Consider the following 23,981-nt stretch of genomic DNA (forward strand, 5'->3'; position numbering starts at 1 on the left):
AATGGGCAAATTTTGCAAAATCCAGGTGTGGAAAGTTCTTCGAAACTTACCAATAAAGACTCACAGCTGTAATCACTGCCAAATGTGCTTCTACAAAGTATTGACTCAGGGATGTGAATACTTATGTAAAAAAAAAAGTATTTTATTTTCAATACATTTGCAAACATTTCTAAAAACATGTCTCATTTTGTCATTATGGAGTATTGTGTGTACCGTCGAAGGGTGAGACAAAAAATCTATTTAATCCATTTTGAATTCAGGCTGTAACACACAAAATGTGGAGTAGGTTAAGAGGTATAAATATTTTCTGAAGGTACTGTAGATAGTACAGTAGCCTAATATTCTGCACGTATTTATAGTCAAGGGATGTTATGCTTGTTTCGGCCCACAGAGGGAGCAGCTCACTCTAGTGCAGTGTTGCCAATTTAGTGACTTTGTCGCTATATTTAACACGTTTTCAAACCCCATCCCTTTACTGGCTACTTTTCAGGCTGCCTTTGGGGAGTTTTGGCACAAAGAGTTTATATGGTTTTAATGGCAGCTGTGCCACAGCAAGTTAAATTGGCTGATGTCATCGCAGCTCTGGCAAAACGTAATCTAGCGACTTCTAGCGACAAAACAAACAGCAAATAGCGATTTTCCATGAAAAATAGTTGACAACACTTGCTTCTTGTGCTCTTGCCAGTTTATTGAAAGAGCCAACTGAAAATTGAAGAGAGAAGCACCAGATAAACACATTTATTTTAAACTATCTTCATGGTGAGTGAGTTATAAAGCATATGATATAAAACACCAAGTTAAGCGGAGTGTAATGATATTATTGTTGTTCTTTTTTATGATGTTTTGAAAGTTTAATTCATTTATAAATCTCTATTGGTATAGAAGCTAACATCGGCTAATGTTAGCTCCAGTCAAGCTAGCCTGTCATAGTCATGGCGACACAGGACTCCAACGAAAAATCACACAGAGAGTGTAAATAAAGGGAAAGATTGTAACTTTGCTATCATTAGAGATATGTTGAGAATGACATGATGGAAATGTACTGATGAGATGCATGTCCTTCATCTTGAATCACTAGGGTGGATAATGAATATAATGTCCTTAAATTCTTTCATTTATGAGGCTGTTTCTCCAAAAAAGCAACGTGTTCCCCAGTTGAAATGGCCTTTCATGTGTATTTATTACTAAATCGAACAATTCTGTTTTGTAGAGCTTCCAATGCTTCTCATAGAAGTGCAGGAGTTTAGGATGGAAAGGAAAAAGCATCCCTCACTTTCTTAACACAGAATTAAATTGTCCTCCTTTGTGAATGACATAAACACATGTTTAAAAACATTAACAAGGATACATTTATCCTCGCATATCACATCTAATGATTGGAAAAGTGACCACAATTGCCTGAACTTATGATGTGCCTTTGTGTTTTCTATAGGTTGAACTGGAAGACTCCAAAATCCAAACTGCCTTGCGAAAGTATTCGGCCCCCTTGAACTTTGCGAACTTTTGCCACATTTCAGGCTTCAAACAAAAAGATATAAAACTGTATTTTTTTGTGAAGAATCAACAACAATTGGGACACAATCATGAAGTGTAACAACATTTATTGGATATTTCAAACTTTTTTAACAAATCAAAAACTGAAAAATTGGGCGTGCAAAATTATTCAGCCCCTTTACTTTCAGTGCAGCAAACTCTCTCCAGAAGTTCAGTGAGGATCTCTGAATGATCCAATGTTGACCTAAATGACTAATGATGCTAAATACAATCCACCTGTGTGTAATCAAGTCTCCGTATAAATGCACCTGCACTGTGATAGTCTCAGAGGTCCGTCAAAAGCGCAGAGAGCATCATGAAGAACAAGGAACACACCAGGCAGGTCCGAGATACTGTTGTGAAGAAGTTTAAAGACGGATTTGGATACAAAAAGATTTCTCAAGCTTTAAACATCCCAAGGAGCACTGTGCAAGCGATAATATTGAAATGGAAGGAGTATCAGACCACTGCAAATCTACCAAGACCTGGCCGTCCCTCTAAACTTTCAGCTCATACAAGGAGAAGACTGATCAGAGATGCAGCCAAGAGGCCCATGATCACTCTGGATGAACTGCAGAGATCTACAGCTGAGGTGGGAGACTCTGTCCATAGGACAACAATCAGTCGTATATTGCACAAATCTGGCCTTTATGGAAGAGTGGCAAGAAGAAAGCCATTTCTTAAAGATATCCATAAAAAGTGTTGTTTAAAGTTTGCCACAAGCCACCTGGGAGACACACCAAACATGTGGAAGAAGGTGCTCTGGTCAGATGAAACCAAAATTGAACTTTTTGGCAACAATGCAAAACGTTATGTTTGGCGTAAAAGCAACACAGCTCATCACCCTGAACACACCATCCCCACTGTCAAACATGGTGGTGGCAGCATCATGGTTTGGGCCTGCTTTTCTTCAGCAGGGACAGGGAAGATGGTTAAAATTGATGGGAAGATGGATGGAGCCAAATACAGGACCATTCTGGAAGAAAACCTGATGGAGTCTGCAAAAGACCTGAGACTGGGACGGAGATTTGTCTTCCAACAAGACAATGATCCAAAACATAAAGCAAAATCTACAATGGAATGGTTCAAAAATAAACATATCCAGGTGTTAGAATGGCCAAGTCAAAGTCCAGACCTGAATCCAATCGAGAATCTGTGGAAAGAACTGAAAACTGCTGTTCACAAATGCTCTCCATCCAACCTCACTGAGCTCGAGCTGTTTTGCAAGGAGGAATGGGAAAAAATGTCAGTCTCTCGATGTGCAAAACTGATAGAGACATACCCCAAGTGACTTACAGCTGTAATCGCAGCAAAAGGTGGCGCTACAAAGTATTAACTTAAGGGGGCTGAATAATTTTGCACGCCCAATTTTTCAGTTTTTGATTTGTTAAAAAAGTTTGAAATATCCAATAAATGTCGTTCCACTTCATGATTGTGTCCCACTTGTTGTTGATTCTTCACAAAAAGTGAAGTTTTACAGTTTTTATATCTTTATGTTTGAAGCCTGAAATATGGCAAAAGGTCGCAAAGTTCAAGGGGGGCGAATACTTTCGCAAGGCACTGTATATGTGTGTGTGTGTGTGTGTATTTATATGTATGTGTACAGTGTGCATGTGTGTTATATATATATTTACAAAAAAATATGGGGTATTGGAAATAATGCAGACAATTACATTAATGGAAGCTACGATCTATCTGCAATATTAAAGCTGAACTACACCCTACATTTAAAAAAAATACTAATAAATAAATAAAAGACAGTACACAGGCTCTGTCGCAGCCAGCCGCGACCGGGAGGTCCGTGGGACGACGCACAATTGGCCTAGCGTTGTCCGGGTTAGGGAGGGTTTGGCCGGTAGGGATATCCTTGTCTCATCGCGCACCAGCGACTCCTGTGGCAGGCAAGGCGCAGTGCACGCTAACCAAGGTAGCCAGGTGCACGGTGTTTCCTCCGACACATTGGTGCGGCTGGCTTCTGGGTTGGAGGCGCACTGTGTTAAGAAGCAGTGCGGCTTGGTTGGGTTGTGTTTCGGAGGACGCATGGCTTTCGACATTCATTTCTCCCGAGCCCGTACGGGAGTTGTAGCGATGAGACAAGATAGTAATTACTAACAACAATTGGATACCATGAAATTGGGGAGAAAAGGGGCTAAAATAAAAAATATATGCCTTTAAACAGCTTGGCAAATTCCAGAATAATTCCAGAAAATTATGTCATGGCTTTAGAAGATCCTGATAGGATAATTAACATAATTTGAGTCGATTGGAGGTGTACCTGTGGATGTATTTCAAGGACTACCTTGTCTGGTTCATCCTTAGGAGCAATTTCCAAACTCCTGAAGGTACCACGTTCATCTGTACAAACAATAGTATGCAAGTATAAACACCATGGGACCACGCAGCCGTCATACCGCTCAGGAAGGAGACGCGTTCTGTCTCCAAGAGATGAACGTACTTTGGAGCAAAAAGTGCAAATCAATCCCAGAACAACAGCAAAGGACCTTGTGAAGATGCTGGAGAAAACAGATACAAAAGTATCTATATCCACAGTAAAATGAGTCCTATATCGACATAACTTGAAAGGCCGCTCAGCAAGGAAGAAGCCACTGCTCCAAAACCGTCATAAAAAAGCCAGACTACGGTTTGCAAGTGCACATAGGGACAAAGATCGTACTTTTTGGAGAAATGTCCTCTGGTCTGATGAAACTAAAATAGAACTGTTTGGCCATGATGGCCATCGTTATGTTTGGAGGAAAAAGGTGGAGGCTTGCAAGCAGAAGAACACCATCCCGACCGTGAAGCACGGTGGTGGCAGCATCATGTTGTGGGGGTGCTTTGCTGCTGGAGGGACTGGTGCACTTCACAAAATAGATGGCATCATGAGGTAGGAAAATGATGTGGATATATTGAAGCAACATCTCAAGACATCAGTCAAGAAGTTAAAGCTTGGTTGCAATTGGCTCTTTCAAATGGACAATGACCCCAAGTATACTTACAAAGTTGTGGCAAAATGGCTTAATGATAAGAAAGTCAAGTTATTGGAGTGGCCATCACAAAGCTCTGACCTCAATCCCACAGAAAATTTGTGGGCAGAACTGAAAAAGCGTGTGCAAGCAAGGAGGCTTACAAACCTGACTTAGTCACACCAGCTCTGTCAGGACGAATGGGCCAAAATTCACCCAACTTATTGTGGGAAGCTTGTGGAAGGCTAGCCGAAATGTTTGACCCAAGTTAAACAATTTAAAGGCAATTCTACCAAATACTAATTAAGTGTATGTAATCTTCTGACCCACTAGGAATGTGATGAAAGAACTAAAAGCTGAAAAAAATAATTCTCTCTACTATTATTCTGACATTTCACATTCTTAAAATAAAGTTGTGATCCTAACTGACCTAAAACAGGGATTTTTTACTAGGATTAAATGCCAGGAATTGTGAAAAACTGAGTTTAAATGCATTTGGCTAAGGTGTATGTAAACATCTGACTTATGTTGGCTGACAATTTGTTAGCTACGTTATCCTTACAAACCGCATAGCATTACTGCAGTATGTTCCAGCATGTTAGCTAGTTACCTAACGTTAGTTGGCTACTAATACATCGAACTTGCCAGGAAGCATATTAACTATCTGCTAACTAACTAAACAACATTTATTGACTTGATTATTCACATCATTCTTAGCTAAGTGGTATAGTCGTTGTGCGTTTCAATGGACATAGTTAATTCTGGCTATCTACTCCGATTTCAGAGCACTCTTGCGCAGAATATGGCCGGTGTCAGTAAACATGGGCAAAAAAAGCGTAATTAAATTGTTGCCAGCAGCACAGTTACAGTCTCCAACACTCTGTATAACATGAAAACAGCCTAACCAGCTCTGCTAGGGGGAGTAAAATGGTCAGAGTGAGGTGTTCTCTCATTTGTGTCTGGAAGTAACTAGCCAACGTTACTCAGATAGCTTGGGTGCTTGACTGCCGTTGAACGCTCGGATCAACCCTACTCCTCGGCCAGAGTGTCCAGTGTGCTCTCTGAATGCTCCGAGAATTGTTTTTACAAAAGGACAATCTGTCCACTCTCTGGATTTACGAACGCCCAGAGCGCACTGTGGCACTCCAGATTGAATTTATGAACACAAACGAAATCGTAAAATGTCTAGCTAGTCATTTGTCATGCTAACAAGCTAGCAAGAGTTTGCATAGCAACAGCATCAACTTCCGGTAGACAGGCGAAGCACTAGTATGCTCAACTGAAACAATACCATTCGTTTACAATATACTAAAATGAACTAATAGTATGTTGTATATACTCATTAAGTATGTAGTATACAGTATGTTAGTATGGGTATTCGAACACAGCTCTAGTCTTCACCCAGTAGCTCAGATTGTGATAGGTAATTTCCCCTTTCTTGCATGCTTTTAATTCTGACTCTTTGTGTATTAGGCTATAGGCCTAGTGGAATGTATATAAGAAGACATTTAAGTTAAAAGCCAATTATTGTTATTATATGCCTTATTTTGTCATTCCAGTTAAATTCTGATTTCAGATTATCAATCAAAGTTTTTCTCTATCTTCATTAGGAATTTGTGTAAATGGCAGCGGTTTGGGAAAAGACACACAAAGATACACATTTTCAAAGGAGTTTTTTCTTGACTGATTACCATTTGATTGATGTGGTGCGATTGCATGTCATATCATTTGAAAGGGCTGTTTCTCAGCTTTCAAAATATGTATTACGTTTTCACATATGGTCTGACACCAGCAAAGTATGTTCATTAATGTACGCTGGTCTCAGTACATTCATGAATTCCCCCATGGATTGGATGGCATCACAAACATCCAACTCGCACCACAATATAACACCTGAACACATGACATACATGTCTGTTATGTCACAGCTGTCTGTTGTTATTTCAAGGATGAGTGAAGAGGTTCGGTAAGACTCCCTATGAATCATTACCGAGCACCCCTGGCTTTGACTAGAATATAATCTTCTGTGATTTTAGTTTAATGTGAATTGGGCAAAGTGAGGTAGGTTAGGTGTGTGTGTCTCTACTGTACCGGAATGCTGCCAGGTATTCAGCGTCGCCCATGGGAGGGTCCAAGCCTCCCGTCCACGCCACATTGACATTGAAGCCCTCACCTGCTCCTGCTCCAACCTGGACAGAGCGCGAGAAAGAGTTATGTCTCACTTCATGGAAAGTTGTGCTGAGAGTTGAAAGGTCATGAGATATTTTGCATCAAATGTTCACAAACGTATCAGCACGGTTGTTGAAAAATGCGCATTTGTTACAATTGAGGAAAAGCCGCGTCACATTTCAATGACATATGGGAGTGATTACGATTTCCAAATGAAAGACGGCTGGCCATTAATTCAACGCCTCCATCAACTCAACTATTTTGATTTTTGATACAATTTGTCAAATCGGCTTATAAATCCCTCGCAGCAACAACAAAACTACACCCAGATTAAGTCCCAGTTTTAACACACTACAGGGACGTACGTATATTCCTGAGTCGGCACTTGGCGATATTCAGTTTCTAGTTATATTTCACATAATCTCCGCACCCAGAACCAAATGTTAACATCTGTCGCGAGAGACTATATTTCACCGGTGGATGTCTCCCTGATTTGACCTCACGTTCGTGGGGTGGCATACTAACTGATCCCCTGGTCTTAAGAGGAGAGTAAGCCTTAAAAATGTCTGCTAACGGCTATTTAGCTTTTGAAACTCCTCCGCCATCGCTCAATGTCATGGTGAGGAGATAGTGAGGACTCTGAGTGACACACTCTTGGCAACAAATTTCAGCAATTTCCTTTGTGTGTGTGTGTGTGTGTGTGTGTGTGTGTGTGTTCGTGTGTGTGAGGATGATGTGCATTGCAGAGTGTCTGACTTGACTCTCTCTCGGTAGACGGGATGTTCACAGGGCAAACTCAAAACACATGAGCTCCGACATCCACTGCCAACTAGTCACTCTCCCTCTCTTTCTCTTTCTCCATTGTTCTTCTCTACTTCATCCCCTTTCTTCGTCTCCCCCCTTTCTGTTATTCCTTTCATGTTTAAGAGACGCTGGAGCGGATTACGGGTACCCTGATGTTTCTCTGTGGTACCCCTGATGACATCAATGCTACCCCTTAGTGTGTTATATAGGTACACGGGGTTGTGGTCGAGGGACACAGAGACCCCAGAGGTTTACCACACAGCTCAGTGGCGGTCGAGGGGCCATTTAAGGCTAAGCCACATCCAAGCCAGCATAGCATCTAATGGACCATCCTCCCATGATGAAGAATATGGTAAAACATCCCCTTTTTTTTATCCTCCTTATTTGGTGAGAATGGAGTGGGTAGTAACAAACGCTAAAGGGGTTTCAGACTATTGGGCAGACACAATCCGTTCTGTGCTGGCTCAGACGTTTTCTTTTTTTCCCCCACATGAAAAGACCAATCATGTATTTGATGGGGGAGCATGATGTACATGGTGGTGGATCGTCCAACCTAACTTACCTCGGCTGGGTTACCGCTACCGGGGAAGAAGTTGCCATTGTCATAGCGATGCAGGGAGATGTACAGCACGCTGGAGTCGTTGTAGAACACTGACTGGGTACCGTTGCCATGGTGAACATCCTGCACATTGGGGATACAGGTCAAGGGGTCGTCATATGTAGTATGCTTGACCAGTCTCATACTTGCTCTGGATGTTTGCATCTTATTTGTCTTTACAAACCAGGTAGTATTTAAGTGTGCATGTGTTCCAACGTGTGTGTGTGTGTGTGTCTGTCTGTGTCTGTGTTAACGCCCAGACTCGTGGCGGGCCCAGACTCATGTGAAAAGCAGAGATCAGTGTGAATGTTGACACCACGCGTATGGTCAATATGTGTGTTGTGTAAGTAAGCAAGTGTTAAGCTCTCATGTGTGGACCAGTGATGGCGGTCATCTCTCACCCAGTCCACAATGAGGATCTTGCTGATGCTGAGTTTGTGCTGGAGCTGCTTGGCTGCGATGGCCACGGAGTTGAAGAAGCAGAAACCCCTTTGGAAAGACACATATGGACTTATGAGGACATAATCAGGACAGGAGGTCATGTCCCCATAACGTGACAAAAGACACCCAATGTAATGTGAGGGCATCTTAGAGAATGTCCTCACAATACACACACTAGGTGATGTGAGGATATTAGTGCCAATGGGTCAAACATGCTTTGTTTCACTGGACATGCACTCATATTTAGGCTTGGTGTGAATGGCGAAGGGGCAATGTATGAATGATGGGAAAAAGACACGGCAAGTAAACATCTGACAATCTCAGACAAAAGAAAACCATAACAGAAACAAAAGCAAAACACAAAGACGAAAATACTCTCCGCATATCCAAATAAGTTCTGGTGAAATAACTTCTCGTGACCTGAAATAATTTCTCGTGACCTCCCTCCTCGAGCATTTCAGAGAGCGTGCTCCGCATAAAACCACTTACAGTAAGCCGGCTCGTACCCAATATCCGTAGGATATTGTGAGACAGGGAAGGTGTGAGAGAAAGAGTTGATGTATGAAAATGAGAAGAGGAATGTTGAAAGCGGTGTTGTCAGCAGGAGCTATAAGCTCGGCGAGTGTGAACTGTAGATCATATCTACCGGCCAACTCCTTTCCTCCAGTAAGTCTTTATCGACACATAAATTACTAGTGACAGGCACTGCTGAGTACACACACTATCGCGCGTGAACCCACTCACGCATGCAAGCACCCACACACACATACGCTGACGTATGCAAGCACACACAGCTGAATGTGGTTAGCCTTCTAATGCATTCTATTTCAGACTGATGCACAGACATGCACCCACACACACACACACATGCACACAAGCCTTGGGCAGGTAACGCACAGACTCCATACACACACACATTACACACACTTTTGGACAGTGCTTTTGATGTGTAGGGAAAACCCTTTGAAATTATTTTAGAGACCTCCTGGCTCCGTGTGTGTGTGTGTGTGTGTGTGTGTGTGTGTGTGTGTGTGTGTGTGTGTCAGTACTTACAAGGGGGTAGAGCGGGCTGCATGGTGTCCAGGGGGCCTCACCACTGCAAAGCCATTCTGTGAGATGTAAATAGAAACTGTTACACTTTGGCTCTCTCTGAGCACATCTTACAATTTGATGTTCATCAGTTCAGAATACACTGAATGGTACTGATATAGAAAGGCAATTTTTAAATTCCAATTTCATGTGAAGTTCATAAATAATGAACAGAAATGACATTATGCTTCAATATCCAGGTGTATTAATGTATGTTACAGTGTTGACAATTCTGACCAGTTGTGTTACGGCCCTGACATAACTAAGTGGGGGTGTAACTGAGGTGACGATGAACGGTTGGTGGTCTCACCTTCAGCTCTCCCTGTGCTACCCTGAGCGCCAGTTCCGTCACGCTGCCTGCCGCCAAGCGAGACGCCGTCGACGTGTGTGTCTCATTCCAGATCGTATCGTTGTCCACCTGTCAATCATGCAAAACCAGGAATTTACCAGGGGGCGGGATCAAAGTTAAAACCACTAGGAGAAACAAGGGCATCGTTTAGAAACATTATAAGTACATTGGTTGAAATAGGTGTCACTTGATATCAACTATGTGACAGCCCAATGAGGTAAAGAGGAAGTCATGCAGTGGAATTAGGAAACAGAGGTGACGGGTTGTGGTAAGGACTGGATTATTACAGTATTGGATTACAAAGTCTCTACTGTGAACCAACTAAATGAAGAGTAGCATAACTTATTGGGAGTCAGGGGGATAGAAGTGGCAAGGGTAACATTTACCCACACAAATCACCACAACCTTGACTTTAACTGCTGATGATGACAGTAAAGGGGGTAGTAGAGTATTCCTGTTCTCAGATTCTCTCTCTCTCTCTCTCTCCCTCACTTTGTTATTCCATGTTTCAAAACTCCACATTTCTGGCGGTTTGGCACGACAGAACAATGAAATCCTAGGAATTTCTTTTATCACTTTCTTCGCCATCTTGTTTCAATCAGCTCGCCTCACCAGAGGAACCAAAGGCCGGAAATCCAGGCAGATCAGGCGCCTTATCAACACCATGCAAACCCTCCTCTACTCTCCTTTTCACCCTATTGCTCTCATCTTCTTCCTCCTCCACTCATCCCCTTTTCATCCTCTTCTTCAGTGTCCACATAGTTTTTCTTCATCATGACTATACACAGTCTACCTCCTTCTCTTTTACTCTTCAACGCTCCTCTGCCCCTTCTCTTTCATCTTCATCATCCTCCTGCACTCCTCTCTTCTTCAGTGTCTGCATTTTCTCTTTCCTTATCCACACCATATTAGCAGCATTCTTCCTCCTTATCTCTTCTCCCCCTCTCTCCACTCATCCTCTCTTCATCCTCTTCTTTAGTGTCTAGATTCTCTCTTTCCCCACATCCCTTCCTCCTGAATAAATTCCCCTCCACTCAACCACTCAACCACAGTTCCCCAGGCACCCCTCCAAGCGAGCGATTCGGAGTCCACCCCATTTCTTCCTCTCTCTCTTCCTCTCATCTCTCACCTCTTCTTTGCCTTTGATATCTGATTGGCGTTTCGACCGTGTCCCCGCCAGCAACAACAGCCTCCACAATTTGTCGCTCTATTAGCTTAATTGTGTAATGAGGTATAATCAAGCTTGTAATGTTTGCCATTTTGTAATGTGATTAGATAAGTGGACAGATTTCACATGACTCTTTGATTGTTTGTTACAGGGTCTGTTGAGCTGTTTGCCTGTGTACTGTGTGTGTGTGTGTACTGTGTGTGTGTGTGTGTGTGTGTGTGTGTGTGTGTGTACTGTGTGTGTGTGTGTGTGTGTGTGTGTGTGTGTGTGTGTGTGTGTGTGTGTGTTTCTGAGTAACTCACTCCAACTCCTCCACATGGTAGCATCACAAACATCCTTTGAGATAAGATTCCTGAAAGAGTGAGATAAATCCAATACATTAATCTTACATTCATATATGTGTATAGTTCCATGTGTGTGATTATGAGTGTGAATAAAATACTTGTGTGGCTATTACTAGGGCTGTTGCGGTGACCGTATTACCACCACACCGGCGGTCACGAGTTATGAAGGCAGTCAAATTCCACGTTACCGTTTAGTCACGGTAATTAGGCTTCTCCAAGCTCTGATGCTGCTGCTGGTCATTAGTAGCCTTCCAAACTTGCTAACTGACTGGTACTCAGCACTCTTGTCCCTATATTCACTCTGGCATCAATGCAAATGCATTCGAAAATCTAATCAAACACTTCATGAGAGTCCATGAGCTCATGTTGCGCAACATCTCTATAGGCTATGCAATAGTGGCCGCTAAATAAAAAGAGGAGGATCCCATCAGCTTTCCACAGGCTAGCCCTACTATATTTATTTCTCAACTTCCTAATATTAAGCACATTGCTTATATTTACATTAGGAGTATAGCCTACCTGGCTGGAATGAAAATAAACCACGGGGAAAAGCGTCCTCCATTCGCTATTTAAGTGCATAGATGACATGTATTTTTTCCCCTCATTCTAAATCAAAACCAATTTCACTCATGTATTATTTAGCATATGTAAAGACAAGATTAAATCAAGAATAGTCGGATGGGTGACAATATTAGCCTATCACTTGTGACTTATATATTATTACTTGTGAATGATGCCCAGCATAAGAAACAAATGGCTTTTTTTGTGTGACTTGTTCAAATCATAGTCGCACACCTCATGTAGCCTAGCCCATAGGCCTATATGTTTTAATAAGGTTTGTATTACAACTAAAGTGGCCAAATAACTTAAACTTAAAATGAAGCACATTAATTCACTTTACAAGGGGTGTAGAGCCTAACTGGCATATATAAGCAGCGTGTGAGTTTCACGTTTGGGGAAGATCCTTTTCACCATAGAAATGCACCTTCATAATAAAAGCATCACACGCATAAACAAATTCCCTTTTGATAAGTGTTTTCCGCTAATGGGACATTCGCGCTTATAACCTACTGCCGTTTGTGCATTGCTGCACTTATAACGTGAAGAAATAGACAAATAGTTTATCAACATTTTAAGCTAAATGTTCTGATCTGTTGCGTCAGTCACATTGCATAAAATAAAAGGTGTTTTGATGCTGATGGTTGTATTAACTTGGGATCTATCTCATCCCACAACTATCTCAGACAATGTTTGGAATATTTATTTCTCGCACAGAATATAATAGGTCGACTGGTGTACTCTGGGGATAGTAGATTGACATAGGCTGGTGCTTTAGCTGTTCGTAAGGCCTACTCATGTCGTCGGCTAACGAAAAGTAAACGTGGGCAGTTCTAATATCTTCAGTATGCACCTCGGAATTGGATGAGGACGCGCGCAGTTGCGTCCCCCAATGTGTCTGTCTTCACTTGTAGCCTGTGAGAAAGACCCGATCACGTGATGGAGAGCAGTGTGAGTGAGAGACACTTCGGATTGGCAGCACACTCAGGGAGAAGGGCACAACAGGCAGCACTCCGGGCCGCAAAAGGCATGGATTTTTTTTTATGGTGCATTACGGCCACAAAGGGGATGCTGCCGTGAAATTCGAGGCGTTAATCAAGTGCTTGGCAAATTGTGAATGAGAGACTATTGGAGTGTGTACAGCCTGCCTTTCAAGCTACTTCTTTGGGGAAATTATCATTAGAGTCTCATCATGCAGCCTTACAATGTACTAAAATCAAAACATAGAGCCCAAAGTATGTAGAAGAACTAAAGTTACATCAAAAACTCTAAATGAAGCATATCGGAGTAGCTGTTTCTTTGTTAACCGCTCAACACACAAAATAGCAGCGTGTGCGCACTCCCTCAAATCCTTTGGAGAATAAAAAAATACTAAAATATTCAGCTTTGTTCAATTGTATTCTTCGTACTATAAAATAATATAAAATAATGCCACGGAATTCTAAGCAAATATTGTCTGCTATATGAACTAGTGTAGCCCACAGCCATTTGGCATAGCCAGATCAGGACTAAACATAAGGACAACTCAGATAATGCTATTCTGTTCTTCTGAAATAGACTACATTTTCTTCATATCATGCTTCTTTAGACCGGTCTAAAATAAATAATGGATTTATTGTGAAGGTGTAGGCTATATTTACATGGATTTAGTCAACTTTAAAAAAAAAAATGGCTTGTAGGCTATGTGTGGGAGCCAGGAGATGCTAAATGTGTTAAATGTTAATTAACGGTCAATTACCATGAGACCGACAGTTATTTGCTTGACAGTCATCGACTGACGACATTTTGTAACCGCCACAGCCCTACCTATTACCTATATGCCCAAGTGAGTGTGAGTGTTTGACAATGAGATGTGTCAGAGCGGTGTGTGTGTGTGTGTGTGTGCGCGTGAAGATGAGCGTGCATGTTTGTGTGTCGGTGTATGTGTGAGAGAGAGAGAGAGAGAGAGAGAGAGAGAGACTGAGTGCGTGTCGCACCAGCCAGCTTGCGGTTGTCCAGTTTGAGGCGGTTGAGTGGGTTGGTGCCGTACAGCAGGACGTGTTTCTCAGAGTGGACAGACTGAAGCTCCTCCAGAGTTGCCTTTCTGCTCCGGATACACTGGAGGAGTGCACACACACACACCATGCCATTTAGAATTAACCAACGCACCACACACACACACACACACACACACACACACACACACACACACACACACACACACACACACACACACACACACACACGCAGGCGCATACACACATTGGTCCACATGCATACACTCGCAAACGCACTCGCGAATGCACACATACACCCATGAACGCACACAAATTACAGCATAGGTACACACACAGGCCTCCCTTGGAAAGGAGGTCTTCTGACCTCAATGGGACTGTTTAAAGTGACAAACAAAACAAAGTTTGATCTTGGAAACCAGTGCTGGGGTGTAACCCTAGGTGGCAGCAGTGTTCATAACAGGAGTTTCAACCAACATATTTAGTTCTGTGGTGTGTAGAAATCGAAAGGGAGATACCTAGCCAGTTTTACAACTGAATGCATTTAACTGAAATGTGTCTTCCGCATTTAACCCAAACCCTCTGACTCTAGAATATTGTAGTGTAGTATGTGCTGCTGTGTAGTGCTTTATATTGTACCTACCTCACACTGGTTCCTGAGGCCTCTCTCCTGAAGTCTGGACCAGATGCTTTGGATTCTTCCAGCATGCTCGGGGTGTCGGCTGTTGTTGCCACAGGTGCACTGGTGCTTCAGCATCTGAGAGTCATACACCAGACCTACACACACACCGACACACACTGTAGTTTAGAGACCATACAAAATAGGTAGAAAGCCAGCCAGACAGATAGATAGTAGACGGGACCACAGAGATCCTAATAAATTAAGTGCTAATAACTCTAAGGATGGGACCTACAGCACCTTCTGAATATACAGTATGTTGTACACGAGATACAACAAGATACAACAAGCACGGTGTATCGTACAGCACTCCCCAAGTGTCTCTCACCAGTGGTGAAGCGTAGCTTGGCGGTGGTCTCCGGACCAGGGCCGGCCAGAGACTGTGGAGTGTCCGTGGGCCGTGGAGGAGGGGGTAGAGAGGTGGAGGCGGGGGAGGACTGGGCGCGACCGAGGGGCCGGTGGGCAGGGCCCAGAACCACGGGTACACCCAGGGGGTCCAGGTGGGTCGCTTGTCTACTACGCCTGTCTGTCAGGACCTGGAGGTGCCTGGGCTGCTCCCAACGAAATGACTGGAGGGAGGGGGGAAAAAGTAGGTGAAAAGTTAAAAAACAAACATTTAAAAGGCTAAATGTTTGTTTACTTGTTTACCCAGAAGGTTATTAGGAGTTACTTTAGCAACAACATAAAATAGCCCAACTACAGCACCTTGTAAAAGCCATGACTAAGGGATGACTAACAGAGTGAGCCGTAATGCCATGGCACCCTCTATTGGAGAGCCAGAAAGGTGGCCTGAACTGAAGCTACAAATCAAAACTAATTGTATTGGTCACATACACATATTTAGCAGATGTTATTGCGAGTGTAGCGAAAGGTTTGTGTTCCTAGCTCCAACAGTGCAGTAATATCTAACAATTCACAACAATACAATGGATTTAAGAAATATATAAATTAGGACGAGCAATGTCGGAATGTCTTTGACTAAAAAGACAGTAGAATAGAATACAGTACATACATATAAAATTAGTAAAGCAGTATGTAAACATGATTTAAACATAATTAAAGTGACTTCTGTTCCATTATTAAAATGAACAGTGATTCCATGCCTATGTACACTGTATATAGGACAGCAGCCTCTAAGGTGCAGAATTGAGTAACCGGGTGGTAGCTGGCTAGTGACGGCTATTTAACAGTCTGATGGCCTTGAAATAAAAGCATTTTTTCAGTTTCTCGGTCCCAGCTTTGATGCACAAGTAATGACCTCGCCTTCTGGATGATAGCGGGGTGAACAGGCCGTGGCTATGGTGGTTGATGTCCTTGATGATCTTTTTGGCCTTCCTGTGACATCAGATGTTGTAGGTGTCCTGGAGGGCAGGTAGTGTGCACTCGGTGATGCATTGGGCAGAGCGCACCACCATCTGGAGAGCCCTGCGGTTGTGGGCGGTGCGGTTGCCGTACCAGGCGGTGATTCAGCCCGACAGGATACTTTCAATTGTGCATCTGTAAAAGTTTGTGAGGATCTTCGGGGCCAAGCTGAATTTTTTCAGCCTCCTGAGGTTGAAGAGGCACTGTTGTGCCTTCTTCACTACACTGTCTGTGTGGGTGAACCATTTCAGTTTGTCAGTGATGTGTACACCGGGGAACTTGAAGCTTTTCACCTTCTTCACTGCTGTTCTATCGATGTGGATAGGGGGCTGCTCCCTCTGCTGTTTCCTGAAGTCCACGATCAGCTCCTTTGTTTTGTTGACGTTGAGGGAGAGGTTATTTTCCTGGCATCACTCCCCAGGGCCCTCACCTCCTCCCTGTAGGCTGTCTCGTCATTGTTGGTAATTAGGCCTACTACTGTTGTGTCGTCTGCAAACTTGATGATTGAGTTGGAGACGTGCGTGGCCACGCAGTCATGGGTGAACAGGGAGTACAGGAAGGAGCTGAGCAAGCACCCTTGTGGGGCCCCTGTGTTGAGGATAAGCAAAAATGGAGGTGTTATTTCCTACCTTCACCACCTGGGGGCCCGTCAGTAAGTCCAGGACCCAGTTGCACAGGGCGGGGTTCAGACCCAGGGCCCCAAGCTTAATGATGAGCTTGGAAGGTGCTATGGTGTTGAAGGCTGAGCTGTAGTCAATGAACAGCATTCTTACATAGGTATTCCTCTTGTCCAGATGGGATAGGGCAGTGTGCAGAGCGATGGCGATTGCATCAATTGCGGTTCCATTGTTGGGCGATTAGGCCTGGCTCGAAGTCGGCGTTAAAATCCATCCCAAACGTGCTCAATGGGGTTGATGTCAGGGCTCTGTGCAGGCCAGTCAAGTTTTTCCACACCGATCTCGATAAACCACTTCGGTATGGAACTCGCTTTGTGCACAGGGGCATTGTCATGCTGAAACAGAAAGGGCCTTCCTCAAAATGTTGCCACAAAGTTGAAAGAATTGTCTAGAATGTCATTGTATGCTGTAGCGTAAAAATGTCCCTTCACTGGAACTAAGGGGCCTAGCCCGAACCATGAAAAACAGCCCCAGATCATTATTCCTCCCCCACCAAACCTTACAGTTGGCACTATGCATTGAAGCGTGAATTATCACTCCAGAGAACGCGTTTCCACTGCTCCAGAGTCCAATGGCAGCGAGCTTTACCCAGCTCCAGTCAACGCTTGGCATTGTGCGTGGTGATCTTAGGCTTGTGTGCGGCTACACGGCCATGGAAACCCATTTCATGGAGCTCCCGATGAACAGTTCTTGTGCTGATGTTGCTTCCAGAGGTAGTTTGGAACTCCGTAGTAAGTTAATAATGTCATGGTAATAAGTGTACACACTCCCTTACATAAATAGACCCACCGAGGTCAAAAGAGGTTGGCTGGTATCGCAAATGAGGACAGATGATTTTTACGCACTACACGCTTCACCACTCGGCGGTCCCGTTCTGTAAGCTTGTGTGGCCTACCACTTCGTGGCTGAGCGAGCCATTGTTGCTCCTAGACGTTTCCACTTCACAATAACAGCACTTACAGTTGACTGGGGCAGCTCTAGCAGAAATTTGACGAAATGACTTGTTGGAAAGGTAGCATCCTATGCCAGTCCCATGTTGAAAGTCACTGAGCTCTTCAGTAAGGCCATTCTACTGCCAATGTTTGTCTATGGAGATTGCATGGCTGTGTGCTTGATTTTGTACACCTGTTTGTAACGGGTGTGGCTGAAATAGCCAAATCCACTTCTGTATATAGTGTATATTTGAGAGTGGGACTACTATAATAATTGTGTTTATGTATGACCTATAGGTCTCTTTGTGTGTGTTTATATGTGTGTGTATATCGGTGTTTGTGTGTGCGCACCTACGTGCATATGTTTGTGTCTGAGTACCTGATTCATCAGAGGTGTGTGTTCCATGGTGTGATCTCCTAGGTAATCGCCTGAGGAGGTGGACTCTGTGTCCCACATTGACTCAGTGCTACTGGTCCCACTCTGTCTACTCCTCTGGTAGCCATCCCCAGGCCCGGTCTCCGCCGGGTCCATGTCCTTCGAGGGGATCTGTGTAACACGAGGCTTCTCGCTGGACTTGGTCATGAGCTGATGAGGGAGAGACACAGACACACTCTTAAAGTCAAAGGTCATGCATCAGTCTTCCCTCTTCTTTTTGTGTTGGTGAGCACTATTATGCGGTATCTAGATGTAATTTGTATTGTGCTGTGCTGTGTGTGTGTGTGTTTAAGTCCACACAAGAATAGTAGACAAACAAAAATTTGACCAACTGAGGACATTTGTTCGTCCCATCGAGGTCAAATGCTACTTCTAGGGGGTTTAGGGTTAAGGTTAGAATTAGTGTTAGGGTCAGAATTACTTTAAGAGTAAGGGTTAGATTTATTTATTTTATTTCACCTTTATTTAACCAGGTAGGCAAGTTGAGAACAAGTTCTCATTTACAATTGCGACCTGGCCAAGATAAAGCAAAGCAGTTCGACACATACAACGACACAGAGTTACACATGGAGTAAAACAAACATACAGTCAATAATACAGTATAAACAAGTCTATATACAATGTGAGCAAATGAGGTGAGATAAGGGAGGTAAAGGCAAAAAGGCCATGGTGGCAAAGTAGATACAATATAGCAAGTAAAACACTGGAATGGTAGATTTGCAATGGGAGAATGTGCAAAGTAGAAATAAAAATAATGGGGGTGCAAAGGAGCAAAATAAATAAATACATTAAATACAGTAGGGAAAGAGGTAGTTGTTTGGGCTAAATTATAGGTGGGCTATGTACAGGTGCAGTAATCTGTGAGCTGCTCTGACAGTTGGTGCTTAAAGCTAGTGAGGGAGATAAGTGTTTCCAGTTTCAGAGATTTTTGTAGTTCGTTCCATTTAGGGTTAGGGTTAGGAGCTAGGGTTAGGTTTAGGGTTAAGGTTAGGTTGTTGGGTTATGGTTGGGGTTGGGGTTAAGGTTAGGGTAAGAGTATAGGTTAGGGTTAGGTTTAGGGTTAGGGAAAATAGGATTTTGAATGGGACTGAATTGCTTGTCCCCACAAGGTTAGCTGTACAATAAAGGAAAGAGGAAAGGGGGATACCTAGTCAGTTAACCCTAACCCTAACCCAACCCCTCTGAATCAGACTGTGTGTGTGTGTGTGTGTGTGTGTGTGTGTGTGTGTGTGTGTGAGAGCGTGTGTGGTGTGTGTGTGTGTCTTTGTCTATGCCCCTCTTTAAGATCACCTTGGTTTGTGTGTGCATGTATGTGTGTGTGTTGCTCAACAGTCCCTAAAATGTGTGTGTCCAAAAATGGTGTGTTCTCTCACCTTGCCCAGGTGTGTGTTCTGTTTGAGTCTCTCCAGCAGCAGTGCGTTGTGGTACTGCTGCATTAACTGGTGCTGGTGGTGGTGAGAGTGCAGGGGGGGCTCAGAGCGGGTCCGACCCAGGGGTCTGTGGGGGCCCGGGGGAGCCAGGCATTCCAGTCTGGAGGAGGGGTACTGGAGAGGGCCAGGGCTCAGGCCTCGCACTGAAGGAGAGAGAGGTGGGGAGAAGGGGAGGGAGAAAGAGGCGAGGGGGAGGGAGAGGAAGCAAGGAGGGTGAACATGGAGAGCGATAGGGAGGGGGGAGAAAGAAAGGGTTGAGAGAAATAGAGAGGTCAGGATCATCATGTTTGACTAAAACGTTGTGAGAATGACCAGAGAGGAAGCAGACAGTGTGGTGGAATGTTCTGATTGGCTAGGTCTGTGTAGTCACTCCCAGATCAACCAGATCCATTATAGATTAGGGAAAGTTCCTAGATCAGTTGGATAAGTGGCATTCAGTCAAACGATCAATAGAGGGCAGTGTCGCTCCGAGTGTGTTTCTCTTCGTGTGCAGCCGTCCTGAGGACTCCAGGATGACTGCAGGTGCGGCGTGTGTGTTTGTGTGAGTATGCATACATATCTACACTGTTTGTATTAAACACTAGGAACTACTAATATTGAGTTTCACCCCTTGTTGCCCTCAGAACAGCCTCAATTCGTCTTGGGCATGGACTCTACAAGGTGTCGAAAGCGATCCACAGGGATGCTGGCCCATGTTGACACTAATGCTCCACACAGTCATGTCGGCTGGATGTCCTTTGGGTGGTGGACCATTCTTGATACACATGAGAAACTGTTGAGTGTGCGTTGCAGTTCTTGACACACTCAAACCGGTGCGCCTGGCACCTACTACCAGACCCCATTCAAAGGCACTTAAATCTTTTGTCTTGCCCATTCAAACTGTGAATGGCAAACATACACAATCCATGTCTCAATTGTCTGAAGCATTAAACATCCTTCTTTAACCTGTAACCCTCCCCTTCATCTACACTGAATGAAGTGCATTTCAGTGACATAGCTTTCACCTGGATTCACCGCATTCACCCGGTCAGTCTATGTCATGGAAAGAGAACCTAATGTTTTGTACACTCAGTGTACAGTATATGTACCCTATGAGTGGGAGTGCTTGTGTGTGCGCGCGCGAGTGTGTGTGTGTGTGTGTGTGTGTGTGTGTGTGTGTGTGTGTGTGTGTGTGTGTGTGCGTGCATATCTGTGTGTGTTTCTCACCAGTGACTAGCTGTGTGTGCAGCAGCACTGAGGGCTCCAGGATGAGCAGGGGCTGGAGGCGTTGGTGAGCCAGCTGGGCAGCACTGAGGCCCTCCATGGGCAGGTAGACCTGGGGCAGTACCCTGGCCACCCTCTGGTGGCTACCCGACTCCCTGTCACCCTGGGTGGGCAGCCTGGCGCTGTTGGTGGGCAGGGCGGTGGAGCAGGGCAAGGAGAAGTGGGCCAGTGTGCCATCCTGGAGCAGCAACCTCTGAGCCTGATGGAGGGAGGGAGGGAGGGAGGGAGGGAGGGGACACAATAGGTCACGCACACTGTAAAACATAACTGCCAAACCCGCCTGCCTTCATGTACATATCTATAATAGCTTGCACCCCTGCACATTGATCTGGTACTGGTACTCCCAGTATAGAGCTCCATTCTTGTGTGTTTTATCCCTTGTGTTACTATATTTATTTGTATTATCATGTTTTAGCTCTGCATTGTTGGGAAGGGCTCGTAAGCAAGCATTTCACAGTAAAGTCTACACCCATTGCATTCGGCTCATGTGTCAAATACAATTTCATTTGTTTCAATTTAAATAAATTGGTGTTGACTCAAACAACTATAGTCATTGGAACTTGATTCAGTTAAGTAGTATGTCCTCAATGACTAACTGCTGGGGTATCAAACTTCAGTCCTCCGTGATTCAATGTCTGTTAGAATAGTTTGAAACTTTCATTACTGTACAGCAAATTGGCCAGTGTTAATGAATGTTGATTTTTCACTGTAAGTGTTTAATTAACACTCATTGGTGTAAAATAACCCTAGTGTTACCACTACAGTTGAACCAAAACCAAGCCCATCATTATCCTATTTCCCAGCATGCTCTATTGCAGGTTGATTTTTTAGAATGGTTTGTTTCAATATCTATGTTTTCTATGCCTGTACATTGATAAATGAATCTTATGCTACTTAAATATAAATTACATACATTTTCTAAACTTATCCAATATGTTACTTGGACATATTGCATTTGTTACTGAAATGGTTGTTCCAGTTAAGTTGCTTTAGGTAGTTTCATATCATAGTTTTCCCAACCCGTGTAGTTATTCTGAATGTAGATTGCAGTTAGGGCTGGCACAATTACCGTATAACTGTGTAACCTGTGAAAACTGTAATACAAATAAATGAACAGTCATAACCGGCCTTCGTGTGGTTGAGTCCGTTTTTCCCGGTAACATGGACTCTTAAAAACATGCTGAAACTTTGTTGCTCCTTGCTGAAATAAGCAAGGTGTTTTTGCAAAAGACACTCCCTGCAGCAGCACACATAGAAATAGAATGAATATAACGTACTTGGAACCTCTAACCCTGTCAATTTCACTGGTAAACTCATGGGTACAATCGCAACGGTTGCCTGGTATTGTGATGCAATCATTTCCTTGGTAATGTAGAATGTTCATTCAAATTATGTTAACTGATGTGGCTCATGCAATGGAATGTGGCTCAATCAACACTTCCTGTGTCACGCCCTGACCTTAGATATCCTTTTTATGTCTCTATTTTGGTTTGGTCAGGGCATGAGTTGGGGTGGGCATTCTATGTTTTGTGTTCTATGTTTTCTATTTCTTTGTGTTTGGCCGGGTATGGTTCTCAATCAGGGACGGCTGTCTATAGTTGTCTCTGATTGGGAACCATACTTAGGTACCCTTTTTCCCCACCTGTGGGTGTGGGAAGTTGTCTTTGTTTGTAGCATTATAGCCCTTAGGCTTCACGGTCGTTTTTGATTGGTTATTGTTTTTGTCAGCGTCATCCGAAATAAAGGAATATCACCACGCCAGGAAGCTCACCACACTTTGGTCCTCCTCATTCAACGATCGTGACATCCTGCTTTGCTTCTATGGGTACACTCGCAATAGCCACCAGTCCATCCATTTTATTTATTTATTTTGTATTTTACCTTTATTTAACTAGGCAAGTCAGTTAAGAACAAATTCTTATTTTCAATGACGGCTTAGGAACAGGCCGTCATTGTTCAGGGGCAGAATGACAGATTTGTACCTTGTCAGCTCGGGGGTTTGAACTTGCAACCTTCCGGTTACTAGTCCAACGCTCTAACCACTAGGATACCCTGCCGCCCCATTATGCCATCATAGACTTGAAATGGGGACGCCCGTTCTATTCATTCTATTTCTATGGCAGCACATGCAGTCAGGTGCAGAGGAGAGGTGAAAATGTGTCTTCAATTTAATTTTTTTGATATTCAAACGTTTATTATGGTGACCGGGGTCATTTGGCTGGCCAATAACCATCATCCAAAATTCCATGACTGTAACAGCCCTAGTTGCAGGTCATTCCAAAGGTTGAATATCCCCACTCTGGCTGGATTCCAATAGGAGTTACACATCACTTTGCAAGCCAGCATAATGGTATACAGGCCTGTTGTGGCCTGTATACAATGAGTATCAGGACAAAAACTAGGCCCTTGAAATAAGGCCTTATGAAATACTGTACGTTTTGTATTGTGTTAAAGAATGTAATTTTAATGTTAACATATTCGCTTTGGATCTCACTTGGTGAACTCCACAGGACTGAAAATGGATGAATGCAACAACCATGTCTTTGTCACTGACAAATACAGTCATTGGTAGTAACTCTACAAATCACTCGAATGGCAAGGCACTATGGGAAATATGCAAATAAGTCTTTACACTAGGCAGTGTGTTAATTTAACACTGTTCCAGTGTCTATACAGGTCCACACTTTTAGTGTTGATTTAACACTGAAGAATTTGCTGTGTGTAGTATAAGTGTAAGCAGAAAAAAATTCAGATTGCTGAAATCTGAGTGATGAAAAATAATTTTACAACATGTTCTTTGGAAACTGAAAAGGGCATGTCATTTGAACATTAATCCAATGTTAATGTGTAATGTGTCATGGTACAGTACAGTCGGGTGGCCAAATGTTTTAAACTGGCCTATTGAAGAGAGAGAATTAATTACTTAAAAATCATACAATGTGATTTTCTGGATTTTTGATTTTTTTAGATTCCGTCTCTCACAGTTGAAGTATACCTATGATACAAATTACAGACCTCTACATGCTTTGTAAGTAGAAAAACCTGCAAAATCAGCAGTGTATCAAATACTTCTCCCACTGTATCTGTTGTAGTAAAGGAATACAATTCCACGGGAGGAAACATGTTGAACGCCATTTATAGCTAATAAAGTTATTTTAAACCTGAACACACACACCTCACTAATCTTCGTGG

At 43.4% G+C, this 23,981-nt stretch overlaps 1 protein-coding gene and 1 long non-coding RNA gene across 4 annotated transcripts in view; one reads left to right on the forward strand and one right to left on the reverse strand.

Annotated features, from left to right (window-relative positions):
• LOC149975892 (uncharacterized) overlaps positions 1 to 23,981 on the forward strand; it is a 144,153-nt gene that overhangs the window by 54,122 nt on the left and 66,050 nt on the right. The gene's annotated exons all lie outside the window — the stretch shown is intronic.
• Positions 1 to 23,981, reverse strand: part of LOC110493950 (histone deacetylase 7) — a 93,986-nt gene that overhangs the window by 24,844 nt on the left and 45,161 nt on the right. For all 3 annotated transcript variants that reach the window (XM_021568570.3, XM_036949967.2, XM_021568572.3), the window contains 12 exons: positions 20,733 to 20,988; positions 19,470 to 19,669; positions 18,040 to 18,246; positions 15,018 to 15,258; positions 14,654 to 14,787; positions 13,993 to 14,113; positions 11,417 to 11,466; positions 9,908 to 10,015; positions 9,562 to 9,617; positions 8,469 to 8,556; positions 8,032 to 8,151; positions 6,588 to 6,685 (listed from right to left, as the gene is read on the reverse strand). In XM_021568570.3, the coding sequence (XP_021424245.3) occupies positions 6,588 to 6,685; positions 8,032 to 8,151; positions 8,469 to 8,556; positions 9,562 to 9,617; positions 9,908 to 10,015; positions 11,417 to 11,466; positions 13,993 to 14,113; positions 14,654 to 14,787; positions 15,018 to 15,258; positions 18,040 to 18,246; positions 19,470 to 19,669; positions 20,733 to 20,988 (1,679 nt within the window). The remainder of the gene's footprint in view (positions 1 to 6,587; positions 6,686 to 8,031; positions 8,152 to 8,468; positions 8,557 to 9,561; positions 9,618 to 9,907; positions 10,016 to 11,416; positions 11,467 to 13,992; positions 14,114 to 14,653; positions 14,788 to 15,017; positions 15,259 to 18,039; positions 18,247 to 19,469; positions 19,670 to 20,732; positions 20,989 to 23,981) is intronic.

Source organism: Oncorhynchus mykiss, chromosome 17, assembly GCF_057628025.1.
Source record: "Oncorhynchus mykiss isolate SJ-2025 chromosome 17, ASM5762802v1, whole genome shotgun sequence".
NCBI lineage: Eukaryota > Metazoa > Chordata > Actinopteri > Salmoniformes > Salmonidae > Oncorhynchus > Oncorhynchus mykiss.